This window comes from Miscanthus floridulus, chromosome 13 (genome assembly GCF_019320115.1).
Source record: "Miscanthus floridulus cultivar M001 chromosome 13, ASM1932011v1, whole genome shotgun sequence".
NCBI classification, from domain to species: domain Eukaryota; kingdom Viridiplantae; phylum Streptophyta; class Magnoliopsida; order Poales; family Poaceae; genus Miscanthus; species Miscanthus floridulus.
In genome coordinates this window covers 52,504,827-52,518,706 of record NC_089592.1, presented here as the reverse complement: position 1 = coordinate 52,518,706, position 13,880 = coordinate 52,504,827, and the positions used below count along the sequence as shown (strand labels likewise).

General features: G+C 48.8%; 1 protein-coding gene across 1 annotated transcript; it reads left to right on the top strand.

The window, feature by feature from the left end:
• Positions 1–989: 989 nt before the first annotated feature.
• On the top strand, positions 990–1,595 carry LOC136499809 (uncharacterized). Its single transcript, XM_066495332.1, has one exon. The coding sequence runs from the start codon at positions 990–992 to the stop codon at positions 1,593–1,595; it is 606 nt and encodes a 201-aa protein (XP_066351429.1).
• Positions 1,596–13,880: the final 12,285 nt, after the last annotated feature.

Genomic DNA, 13,880 nt, shown 5'->3' with positions numbered 1-13,880 from the left:
CCTGTGGATCGAGGATTACTGGCTTGCTTGTCAAGTCAGGTGGTGCAGTATAGTGATTATTTCATTATTCGCAACCTCCCCTTGTTCCTAGCCAATTTGGCATGAACATGGCTAGGAGCACCTTCTACCCAACTAGATTCAAAGCTAGGCGGACCTGAAGGAGATCTTTGTGAGAAATTTCTAGGGCATCTACATGCGCCCTAGGAACCCCTAGGATCTGAAGAATTACTGATAGAAGTCCAAGGAAACTCTCCGTGAGTACATCTGATGCTTCTCTAGGCAATGGAACAAGTTGCTCAACGTCGCCGATGCCGACATCATCAGAGCCTTCCTGTCTAGGACCACCTGCGAGTCCCTAATCCACAAGCTAGGACGCAAGGGCCCTCATACCACCAAGAAGCTCCTTGACATCATGACCAGCCACACCTCAGGTGAAGAGGCTGGTCGGAGCAATTTTCGACCACCCCAAGGGCAAAGCAAAGCGGGATGAGGACGCCGACAAGGGCACCTCCGATCACCCTGAACAAGAAGAAGAACAAGCAATAACATGGGGGCTCGCTCGTGGCCGCTACCGAGTGGAAAGGTGGCCGAGTGCCCACCAAGGGTGCTCCTAACCACTTTGAGAAGCTACTCGAGGGGCTATGCCTAAACCACACCTTCCTCGTCAAACACCTATACAAGGACTGCGCCTTCATGAAGCATTTCCTGTTCGACAGCTCCAAAAAGGGGGACCAGAAAAAGAAGCCTGAGCCGACGGCAGATGACGCCGAGGGGAGGGATGTCGTCTTTTTAATGCCAGATGGCTACCTCATGATCTTTAGTGGGGCGGTGGCTTATGACTCCAAGCGTCGCTGAAAGCTCGCATGTCATGAGGTCTACGTGGCCAAGCCAGCCATGCCATCTTTCCTCTGGTGGCCGGAGTCCACCACCACCCAAAGAGCATCTTCCAGCCAGGAAGGTACCTGCTCATGGTTGACCCGATTGTCGGCATGAAGCGGCTCACCAAGGTGCTGATGGATGGAGGCAGTGGCCTCAACATCATGTATGCCAAGACGCTTGATGCCATGGGCATCGACCGGTCGCACATCCGATCAACCAGGGTGCCTTTCCACGGTGTCATGCCAAGGAAACGAGCCATACCACTTAGGCAGATCGACCTACCCATCATCTTTGGGGATTTGGCCAACTATAGGACGGAGACCCTCACCTTCGAGGTGGTCGGGTTCCATGGAACCTACCACGCCATCCAAGGACGACTGTGCTACGCGAAGTTTATGGCCGTCCCCATCTACACATACCTAAAGCTCAAGATGTTAGGCCCGCATGTGGTCATCACCGTCAGCACCTCCTTCCAGCGTGCTTATGAGTGCGAAGTTGAGTGCTGTGAGCATGCCTCAGCGATTATCGCTTCCGAGGAGCTCGCGGTCATCAAGGAGGGGACCATCGAGGAAGCACCTGACTCCAAGTGGTCGGCTAGATCTTTTGAGCCCGCGGAGGGTATCAAGGTGGTCCTCATAGACCCCAATAGCTCCAAGGACAAAGTGGTGCGCATTGGCATAGGAAAGCATGCTCACCGACTTCCTCTACGCCAATAAGATATCTTCAGCGTGGAAACCCTCAGACATGCTAGGTATTCCAACTGAAGTCATCGAGCATGCCTTGAAGATTAGGCTAGGCTCCAAGTCTGATAAAGCAGCAGCCTATGTTGCTTCGATGGGGAGAAGCGTAGGGCCATTGGTGAGGAGATCATAAAGCTTTTAGCGGTCGGATTCATCAAGGAAGTGTATCATCCTGAGTGGTTAGCCAATCCCAGTCCTTGTACGAAATAAGAATGGGAAATGGAGAATGTGTGTTGACTATATGAGTCTCAACAAGGGGTGTCCAAAGGATCCGTTTCCTTTGCCACATATAGATCAAGTAGTCGACTCGACCTTGGGGTGCGAAAACCCTCTGCTTCCTTGATGCATACTCTAGGTACCATCAGATCGCGATGAAAGAATCCTGACCAGCTCGTGACTTCTTTCATCACCCCATTCGGATCGTTCTGCTATGTCACAATTCTATTCGGTCTAAAAGACATAGGGGCTACATACCAGTGTTGTATGCTTAAGTGTTTTGGGGACCTCACCGGGTGAATCATTGAGGCTTACGTAGATGACATCGTGGTCAAGTCCAAATAGGCTGACCAGCTGGTAGCAGACCTAGAGCAAACCTTCATGAAACTCCTAGGCAAATGACATCAAACTGAACCCTAAGAAATGTGGCCAAATATGAGGCGCTCATCAATGGTCTATGTGTCACCAGTCGAGTTGGACATCCGATGGCTTGACGTCCAAGGTGACTCACAGCTAGTCATCGATCAAGTCATGAAGGAGTCAAGCTGTCATAGCACCAAGATGGTTGTGTACTAGTCAAGAAGTCTACCTAGCTAGAGAACAAGTTCGATGACCTCAAACTCAACCACATCCCAAGGCAGCTCAACGAGGCAGCCGACATGCTAGCAAAAATGGTGTACGACAAAGAGCTAGTTTTGACCAGCATCTTTGCCAATGACCAGTACAAGCCCTCGGTCCGCTATGAGGAGCAGGAACAAACCAGTGGTGGACTACATGCCCTGGGCTCCTAGGGATGACCAATTGTCGGCTCCTTTCGACCCCGCAATTCATGGAGCTTGACAAAGATCTAGTGGTAGAGCTTGACCCTCTAGCTGACTAGGAGGACACCTTACCTTCGATTACCTCCTCCACAAGGCACTCACAAGGAACAAAATGGAGGCCCGACGGCTCGCACGCTGCGCCAAATCCTTCGTCATTATTGAGGGAGAGCTCTACAAGCAAAGCCACACCAAAATCCTACAATGTTGCATCCCCATCGAACAATGTAGGCTACTGTTGAAGGACATCCATGGTGGGGTCTATAGACATCATGCCACACCTAGAACCTTGGTTAGAAACGCATTCTGACGGGGCTTCTACTGGCCAACCGTGGTGGCCGACAGTTGAGCAAATTGTGTGCACCTACAAAGGGTGTCAGTACTTATGCTTGTCAAACCCACCTGCCAGCCCAAGTCACTCCAGACGATCCCTATCACGTGGTCAGTTCATGGTCTAGGGGCTTGATCTGGTTGGACCCCTCAAAAGAGCTCCCTAGGGGCTACACGCACTTGCTTGTCACCATGGACAAGTTCACAAAATGGATAGAGGCTCGACTGACCCCCGTGATCAAATTCGAGCAAGCTGTGCAATTTTTCCTTAACATCGTCCACCACTTTGAACTCCCGAAACTCCATCATCATAGACAATGGCACATAGTTCACTGGGAAAAAATTCCTCTGATTCTATGATGACTACCACATCCAGTGTCGATTGGGCCACCATGGCACACCCCCCACAAAAATGGGCAGGTTGAGCGCGTGAATGACATGGTCTTGCAAGGCCTTAAGCCTAGGATCTTCAACCGGCTGAACAAATTCGGTGGACAATGGGTTGCGGAGCTTCCTGCCGGTACTCTAGAGGTTGAGGATGACCCCAACTGGGCGACCGGCTACACAACTTTCTTCATGGTCTACGTTTCTGAGGCGGTCCTCCCAACCGACCTCGACTACAGATCACTGAGGGTTAGGGCGTACGACGAGCAAGGAGCCGAGGCATCCCTCGAGGATGCCATGGATTAGCTCAATGAAGTGCGTGATGTTGCCCTCCTCTACTAGGCCAAGTACTAGCAAGCGTTACGTCGGTACCATGGCCGTCGGGTGTGGGGTCAGACCTTCAACGTTGGGGACTTGGTGCTCTGCCTCATCTAGAGCAACAAGAACTGCCACAAGCTCTCTCCGCCATGGGAGGGACCGTACGTCATCGCAGAGGTGCTTCAACTAGGCACCTACAAGCTCAAGACCATCGACGACAAAGTCTTCATCAACACCTAGAACATCGAATAGCTACGTCGCTTTTACCTCTAGCCTATGCATTTACTTGTGGAAATTAAGAATGATGTTTCTAAAATGCAAAAACATTTTTTCTTATTAGTTTCTCTATTTGTCCTCCTCGATCTACAGTGACACCTGACCCCAGCAATGGCAAAGGGTCTAGCCTCACTCGGGGGGCTATGCAAAAACAGTCTCTACTGCCTGATCCTCTCTTACGTTAAGATCTAGAAGCAAGAGCTATGGAAACAAATGCTGAGTAAAACTGGTCAGGTCCTCAAAAAACCTATGCCCCAGTGGCTACGGCGTTTTTGCTCACCAGCATGATTAGATTTTTTTCGCCCGCACCCCGAGCTTTATAGCCTTAACTATGGAAAGAGTCGAAACTCATTAACCTTTTTATACATAAAAAGGGAGAAGAACCAAAAGTTTGTTCGACCATAACAATAGTTAAAACTTGTCTACTTATTACAAGTTCAGCCGCCTGACCCTATCTAACTAACTAACCACTTAGGGGGATAACCTCATCCTTGATCTTGATAGATTGGTCCTACGCTAGGGGGGCCACCGACTCCTCAATCTCCTCTAGCTCAGCCTTGGAGTAACCGAGCACTGAAGCCCTGACTCATCATCGCTAGATCGATGTTCTTGTAGTGAGAACGAGCGATCGCAAATGATAGATGAATGCTAAAGCGAAGCGCATCCCTCATGATCTCGCGCCCCTGACCCATAATCCAAAAGGCACGGACCGTGAGTGAGCTCATCTCCTGCTCCGAGGCTAGCTCGAGGTCATCAGTAGACCAGCTAGATGGTGATGCGTAGGGTATCATGCTCACACTCTCCTTTAGGAGGGAGTCCTTCACCTCATTGAGCTCCTTCTCTAGGCCATGACTCTTTGTCACCTTTGCCCCAAGCTTGTCATCGAGACCTATCCAAGTCACATACCTATCGTGCCAAAAGGCCTACCACGGATTCCAGGGAGGAAGACAACAAGGGAAACCAGAGGCTTACCATCCACATCTGCCCAAAGCTTGCACACCTCATTGCGCTACTAGGTCACCTTGGCCTCCAGGCATTAGACCTCTTCCTGGCGCTAACCAACCTCTGTGGTGAGCCTGACGGACATGCCCTCGACCATAATCTTTAGGTCCCTCTCCCCCTCAAGCTTACCCTCAAGGAGGTCGATCTGCTGCTGGGCGTCGACATGCTCCTGGTGAGCCATGTCACACTTTGTGCAGAGCCCCTCTATGGCCTAGAGCAAATTGTCCCACTCCTTCTGTAGCCGCTTGGCCTCCACGGCATCTGTGCATGCCCTCTTGATCAGGGCCATGAGCTTCTCCCTGGCCTCACGGGCATCATCATGAGCATCCTTCTCCCTAACTTGGAGGTTGGCTAGCTCCTAGGCCACGGGGGCAAGCTCAGCCACCTCCTAATGAGTGGCAGCGAGCTGTACGGCAAGCCCCTCACTCCACCATGTCTCTTCGGCGAGGCGGTCCCATACGTCCTTTTCATGACGAAGGAATTGGGACTTCTACCGGCTGTGGACCATAAGGGACTATGGTGAGGACAAGACTTAGAGGTGTGGAAAGGGAAAATGAGAGTCAGAAACACGGTCATATCATACCTAGCTAACTAGGGCGACGACATCACGCAACAAGCTCAGCACGGTGGTCAGGGCACTAACTACAGTCCCAACCTCCGTGTGGATGCTCCCCCATTCCCTCTCCTCCATGGTGTTGTCAAGGGCAAAAAGCATCGCCCCTGGCTCCACCAGTCTACCCACTGGATCTGGGATCCTCCCTACATGTTCAGGTCACCGCTCACTTGGACTAGAGACCAGGATGGCTCCACGCCGATCCCAAGTGGCACCGACCCCTCTTACATTATCAAGGACCCTCCAGCGATAGAGGGGGCGGGTGACATGGATGTGGAGGACTACCCCATCACCACATCGGCTAAGAACACCTTAGGTGCGCCCTCTTTTGTCTGCCCTGCCATAGACATGGGCACCTGCATGGACGATGGCTTCGGTTGCGCTGTCTCCACCTGTGATGTCACAACTACACCCGATCACACCACATCCACCATGGATGCCTTAGGTGCATCCTCCTCCATCTGTCCCCGCCATAAAGGTGGCCACCTGCATGGATGATGGCTCCAACTGCACTATTTCTGCTTGTGATGTTGTGGCCACCTGCATGGACGATGACTCTGGTTATGTCGTCTCTGCCTATGATGACATGGCCATACTCGGCCATGCCACGTCTACCATGGATGCCTTGGGTGTGTCCTCCTCCATCCACCCTACCGTAGAGGCAGCCACCTACATGGATGATGGCTTCGGCTGTGCCATTTTTGCCCATGACGTCACGGCCACACCCAGCCATGCCACATTTGCCATGGGCACTCTGGATGCGCCCTCATCCATCTGCTCCCCCATGGACGCAACCACTGGCTACACCCCCTAGTTGACATTGTGGCCGCCCCAGTGCCACTCCCACTCACCTTCGGCGTAACACCAGCTAGCTTCTAGCGCATCTACCGGAGGGCGAGGCTCTTCTTCGGTGTAAGCCTCAGGAGAGTCCTATGTCCTCCAATGCTGTGAAGGAGATGATGGTCAGTTTACGACAAAAATTCATTAGAATGAAAGGACAAAAAAACTCTTAACTCACCTCGACACCATCGGGTGATGACGTTTTGTGGTCGGTCCGCCCAACCTCGGTTGTGCCTCATCAGCACGTTGCCGCTTTGATCCCTCCCTTGGCTTGGAGGGTCCAGTTGAAGTGGAGTGGCCGGTTACCACCAGCTTTGGGGGCACCTCAGAAGACCCGAACAAAGTAGAGCGACCAATTCCCGCACGGCTCTGGGGGCACCGAGGAAGGCCCAGACGGAGCAGGGTGGCTTGATTCCACTGGCTCTGGTGGCGCATCCTCCCCTTGCTGCCCCAGGGCATGCCATGGGAAAGGCCCCACCTATGGCAGAGATGGGCCCCATTGGATGGGCGACCTAGAGCCATCTCCTTCTTCTTCTTCCTCCTCCTTCTCTGAGCCTTGTCGCCGCCTTCCTCGGTTCAGCTTCACCCTGCTCCTTTGCCTACCGCTTCGCCTTGTTGTCATCCTTCTTCTTCCTATTCTCACTTGTGATGTGGTTCACGGCCCTCATGGCCCCATGCTCTAGAAATGGCATGATCAAGGACCAAAAGCCCAACCCCGCCTGTAGCTCAATGAAGCCCAGCGTCCGATCAGCATTGCGGGATGTCCCAGGATCGGGAACATGGTGTCAGACTCCTTTGTCTCCTCCTTAATGCACTGCGTGACCTCGCTGTCATGGAGTGGCCCTTGGGTGAGCACCGTCCCATCGAGCTATGTGCTGGGCATCATCTCGTACAATGGGAGGGCACGTGCCATTAGCGGCTGCCACCCTCCTCGCGTGATACGCCCCGATGACACCGGTCCCATGAAGGCCGTGGCTCTTTAGGAATGCGATGGCATCAAGGATATCATGCATCCTCTTCTTTTCCTTCTCAGGAGGTCCCCACAACCACACCTATGGTGCCTCTTCGATGAGGCATCTAGTGAAGTCTGGCAAGGGGGCGACAGCGTTGTTCTTCACATAGAACCACTGCGCATGCCACCCCTTGTTGGACCTCGACAGCTAGCATGGCATGTACTCGATGGACCTGCTTCCCCTAGAGGTGGATGCCCGCACATCCCATTAGCACTAGTAGGTCCCCAGCTCTATCCCTCTCCTTGAGAAAGGAGATAGAAAAGAAGTACCTGCACAGCTCAAAGTGGGGCTCGATCCCTAGATATCCCTCACACAGTGCGATGAAGGCCGTGATGTGCTAGATCTTGTTGGGATTCAGATACTGCAACTCGATCTGGTAATGGTGCAGCAGCGCCTGGAAGAATGGGTGGGGAGGAATCATGAGTCCACAGTCATGGAAGGGCGCGAAGGACAAGACATAGCCGTAGGGCGGTGCTGGCACCTCCTCATGACTGGGCATGAGCCACTACACCACGTCGGTCCTCCCGTGGAGAAGGCAGCGCTTGACAAGGCCTTCCATGCATGCATAGGTGATGTTGGAGCAATACTATGACTCCATGGGAAGCAAGGGCAGAGGAATGAAAGCTTCGCTGATAGTGGAAGAGCAAGGGCAGAGGATCAAGGATTTTGCTGGCAGCGTAAGAGTGAGGGGTGAACCATCCGCCTAGATTGACACACCTGTTGCGCCTCGTCACATCACCTCTTTAGGAATCATGCACACACCACCCCTAGCTGCTCCTCAAAGGGCATGCTGGACAGCGGTTTGCCCCCTTGATGGACGAAAAACCACTGCGGTAAGAAGGGATACAGAGCTAAAAATGCTCCCACAACCCATTAAGGCCTAGGAGTTCGAAGGTTGGCCCACCGATGGGTTCACAACTACTTCAGGGCACCTTTAGAGTGAGGGGTGGTAAGAGATGGGCCTGCTAGTGGCCAGTACCCGAGAGCACGAGCGCCACGGGAATCCCGGACCATGTTCAGGTCTTGGCCGAAGCACGATCCATGGTTTTTTTTCAAAAAAAGGGAACGAGCCCTTAGGACCGACCGAACAAACCTAAGAACTATATGGATTGGCTACCAAGAATTTGGAGTCGGTCACCAGCTGACCCATGCCAGACCTCTATGAACGCGAAGTTGGGGCCCCACTCGAACTAGCCTATTAATAGCTCACTGAGCACCATGATTCATCCATCGAGGAAAACATGGCACAGCTTAGCCCCACCATTTTATCGAAAAAATGCTTGAGGGAGGACTGACCACAAGATGAGCTAACCCCTGGACCATACCCTTGCTATGCATGGGGGCTTGGGGGAAGTTAGACTCATAAGGAGACCGAATACGTGGTCGCATGACAATGGCGGATCTATCGGATCCTAGGGAGGGATCGGAATCAAGAGAGATCTTTTCTGACCCCCGAATCCATAGTTGCATGCTCCTGAAGAGTCCGAACACGATGGAAAGGAATTGTGACCCTACCAAGACATCTCAGCGGCCTACAAAGGGAGATCAAGACCCTCAGAATCCTTCCATCTAGAAAAGCCTTTGAAGGAGTATCCTACTCCTCCATAGGCTCGGGGGCTACTATCGGGTATCAGTATTAGGGATACCTAGAAAAAGGAAGCTAATGGCCATGAATGCTAACTTATCCAGATGGTCAAGAGCGTATTTTGGTCTTGCCTGACCCTGAAGGTATGGGCTCCATGTCGCCCGACCCTGAGGGTGCGGGCTCCATCACGCCTGACCCTGAGGGCGTGGGCTTCATCTTGCCCGATCCTGAGGGCATGTGCTCCGTCTCGCTAGACCCCTTAGGTGTGGGCTCCATCACATCTGACCCTGAGGGCATGGACTCTATTTTGCCTAACCTTGAGGGCACAGGCTCCATCACACCTAACCCCAAGGGTGCGGGCTTTGTCTCGCCCAACCCCTCGAGCATGAACTTTGCCTCGCCAGACCCCTCGAAGGGGGATTCTGCCTCACCCAACGGGGGTTCATACCGCCCCAACCACTACCGATCTAAGGGTATGAACCTAGGGTCAAACTTCTAATACTAGAAAGGGTGTAGGTGTGTCTTGACATGACCCAGTGGCCATGATGGGCCATACTTGAGGACTCACGACACCAACAGTGTCGGGCATGCCGACGCTATGCTACCTAATCCATGTACGACTTCCGATGGGGGTATCTGCTAACCATGTCACCTGCTGGGATAGAATGGAGTGTCATGACCAGGCTCATGACACCCGTGTATAGCACTAGTGATGAACAGGGTCACAACAGTGGATTCATCCCTGTCATCATCTATAGGACTGGCGGGTGAAGGGCGCCGCGACCCTAGAGACCTTCTTCCTCCTCACTTCTCTCTCTCTCTCTTTCTTTTATCTCGTGTAACCTACACCTTCCCCTTCATCTATAAACAGAGAAGCAGGATGCTCCATGAAGGGCACGCTGAATAGCTAAACTGAGTTCAACGAGACCCAACTCCGTTCGACCCTTCAACCAGAGACTTGGGACTTGCACCCTCTCTCGCCCATTTGTAACCCCTACTATAAACTAGTGCTGGTAACACGAGCAGTAGTGGACTAGACATAGGGACATTCCACCCAAACTAGTATAAATTCTTGTGTCCTCCGAGCACACCATCCGGGCCAGACGTGCAAAATCACAAATTTACTAGTCGATGATTCGAATCACTGACACATATAAAAGTAATGGACATACAAAAGAGAGGGGATACAAAGATTATACCAGACCACACTCTTGACAAGATCGAGAATCCAAGCGAAGCCTGCTTGCCTCCCTCTAGACCTAGTCTAACTAGCTATGCCCTAGAATATGGTGGAGCTCTAAGGATGATTAGGGTTTTTGTCTTCTCAAATGACTTATGCCTTCAGGGGGTAGGGGCTGATATATATAGGCCGGAGCATCCAATGTGGGCCCTTGGATCAAACTGACTTAAAGGACGGCGTAGATGCAACCTAGAAGGCGGTGGAGAACCAACATTGCGACACTGAAGGCTGACAGTGGGCCCCAGGGGCTGAGCGGCCTATAGATGGGGTCGGGCGGTCCCACTTGGCAGCCTCTTGCCCTCCACTTTGGTGTGGAGTCCTCTCGAGTCTTTTGGAACCTTATGGTGTTCATTTCATTGTAGATAAGCGTAAGTAAATCTGACATATAGGTCCACCTTTATAGTTTTCTAGATAAACCCTACAGAAAATATAGATTCACCAAAATTCATGGAATTTGTTAGTGATTATATTTATGCCCTTATATATACATGTTATATTGATGGTTTATAATGGTTGTTAACTACCATCAACACCATTGGACCTCACATTTCCAAGAAGCTATCTATGACTTCAGAGCAAGTGTCAACAATATGCCTAAGGTAATTTATGATCAAATTAATGGAGATACTTTGTTGTACACAAACATGTGTTTGTAGCTTGTAGATCTGTCTCTCTACTACCCTAAGGGAGTTCTTGAAGATGTCATTGTTCGAGGTGGACAATCATATGTTCCCGTAGACTTTGTAGTTTTGGAAATAGGTGGAGACGTAAGGGCGCCCATTATCTTGGGCTGACCTTTTCTAAGCACCGCAAAGGCCATGATCTACATGGACAGTGCCAAGATTTGCTTCACAATCAAGGATAAAAAGGAGAAGGTTTCTTTCAAGAATCATAACCTGCAATCTCCTAGGACATCCATAGATGCCGTACCTGTACTATGAAACAACAGTGACCAAGAAGAAAAACAATAGGAGAAGAAGGAAGAACAAGGCCAGGCAACCATAAGAGGAATCAGTTAACATGATCAACACACTTAGAATAGAGTACGACCACCTCCTCACTTCACCATTCCTTGCTAAGAAGGATGATCCAAGCATGCCCACGATCGAGTGTACCATTGGACAAAGAATATTCCACAAGACCTTCTACGACATTGGGTCGGGTGTCAATATAATGTCGAAGGTGACATATGAATACTTATTTGGTGATGAACCTTTGTTCCCTACATAATGCAATTGTAGATGGTAGACCAATCAATTCGATTTTCGAAGGGAATAACCAAAGATGTCATGGTAAGAATACATGATCACTATGTCCCCTGCTAACTTCATGGTTCTAGACATGGGTGAAGAAGAAGATGATATGCCCATCATCCTTTGAAGACCATTCCTTAACACTACCAATGCAATCATCTACGTCGGATTTGGACAAGTCCACTTTCAATTCCCTGGAGAAAAAGGTATGCTGTTATTTTAATAGTTATACCACTTATGAGCAGTCAAAAAATTCCCACTCCAGGAGGAGACATTGATCATCCCAATGCCAAAAGAATCAACTCCCAAAGAATGAATGGGAAGAGGATGAAGAACCAGAAGAAGTTGTGAAAGATGAACCTACTCCGCCTAAGACCGGTCCACAGACGAAGCAGGTATGGAAAGAAAAGGTGTCATCATCTAAGTTACCATCACTAGAGGTGCAACCATCAAGGTCTCCATCTTTGGGACTGAGAGATGCACCTAGAGAATAAAGGACGATCTCCAGTCAAGTCCTATCTAGAGGACTTAAAAATCTGAACCCTCGCCGGAGAGGTAACATCGGTAGTTATCCCTATTCACTTTTCTACATTGCATGAGTTATTTTCACTTTAGCATATTTACTTTTCTGCATTAGCATTACATTTAATAAAAGAAAGATAAAAAGTTTCATGACTGCATTCATCATTGCATTATAAATCCTAAGCCCCATGTGAATAAATCTACGGTGTAAATACCCATGGGAATATTTACCAGTGGAGGCATAAAAATTAAAAATATCATGCATACATTTAGTTATATTTCATTTTCTGCATATACATAAAAAAGGGGATTAAATAGACATCCTGTTAAAATTATGCCAAAACAGAAATATTTTTAAACCTCATCTTAGGACGGCTGATTGCTAACCTCTTATCCAAATCCGTTCCATGAGATTTGGTATTCTTGTTAGTATTTTACAGGATGATGCACCAAGATCAAAGAGCAAGTTCACCCAGTTGTTTTCATCTCATTCCATCCTGGGACGAGAAGGGCATCCGTTAGGTAAAACCGCTCTAAGAAAGACCACATAAACATCCAGCTTGGGGGAGGAGCATCTCCCATGTATCAAGATAAGTATTGCTTTCCCTTTTATTTCTAAGTTTGCTACATAGTTACTAAGAAAAGATGCATAACTAAAAGTAAAATAGAAATTTATCCTTGTGTTAGAAATATATATGTTAGTAAGGTGTGATCTAAAAATAAAGAGTGTGTCTAGTTTTCTATTTTTAACAACTGAATAAATAAATGGACTCTGAGGATAATCTCTTGCAATGGAAATGATGAATAGTTGCTCTGTCGTAATTCCTTTCCAGTACCTAGTTTTCAGCCTTGAATTCTCCTGAGTTTTGGATATGACTAGTTTGATATAAGAATTTACTCTGAACTTGAAAGTCGTGGGTAGCATATGCTTGATCTAAGTCTGGATAATTGACGGATATGATATGAGAAGGTCTAAGCTGCTGTTTATCTTGTTCCAAGTGATACTAAAATTCTAGAGATTTGTCTTTTGAAAAACATAAAAATGCTACATGATGAGGTCCTATATGACAAAGCTTGAATTCCTACCAGAGCCATATATGTTATTTAGAATAGAAAAACTTCCACTCATATATGCGGCTTATTTTGCATTGAGTTTAGTCAAGCTTTGTTGACCCGTATGAGAGGTTTGTCATGCTCTTAAAATCAAGATCACGTACACACCACCCACATATGCACTACTCCTACACTAGGGGTAGGCGCAAAAATATGTCATTCCATCTAGATCCACCCAAAAATGTTTTACTCCTACACTAGGAGTAAACACCAAAAACGTGTTCATAGGATTATCCACCAAATAAATGCTCCAAGTTCTTGTTGCTATCTCTCAAAAATTTTATTGCAGAAAAGAAGCATGTGGCTATGCAAAAGTTATTCATAAAAAAAGAGAAAAATAAAAAGAGATGGAAAAATGGATAAGTGTCCGAGATATTGAAAACAATGGGTACTCAGATGCCTGCCTGAAAAAAAGGAAGAAGAAAAAGATGAATAAGATAGCCCATGTTCCCTTACAAAGTTGTTTCCAAGTTTCAAAAGAGAGATATGTTTTCAAGGAGCATAGTAGAATTAGGTTAGTTACCATATATATCCACCATACATCCACACACATGCACATCTTGATTGGATTGTTTGACTCAACTCACTTTGGATTCAAGGTTTGACTTTACAATATATGTATTGCAAGTATGCTCTTTCATGCTTACTCCACTCCTATAAGCTCCACATAAGCCTTAGTTGTAGGAAAAAAGGCATAACATCATTATTGACTTAGAAATGATCCACAAATACCATATA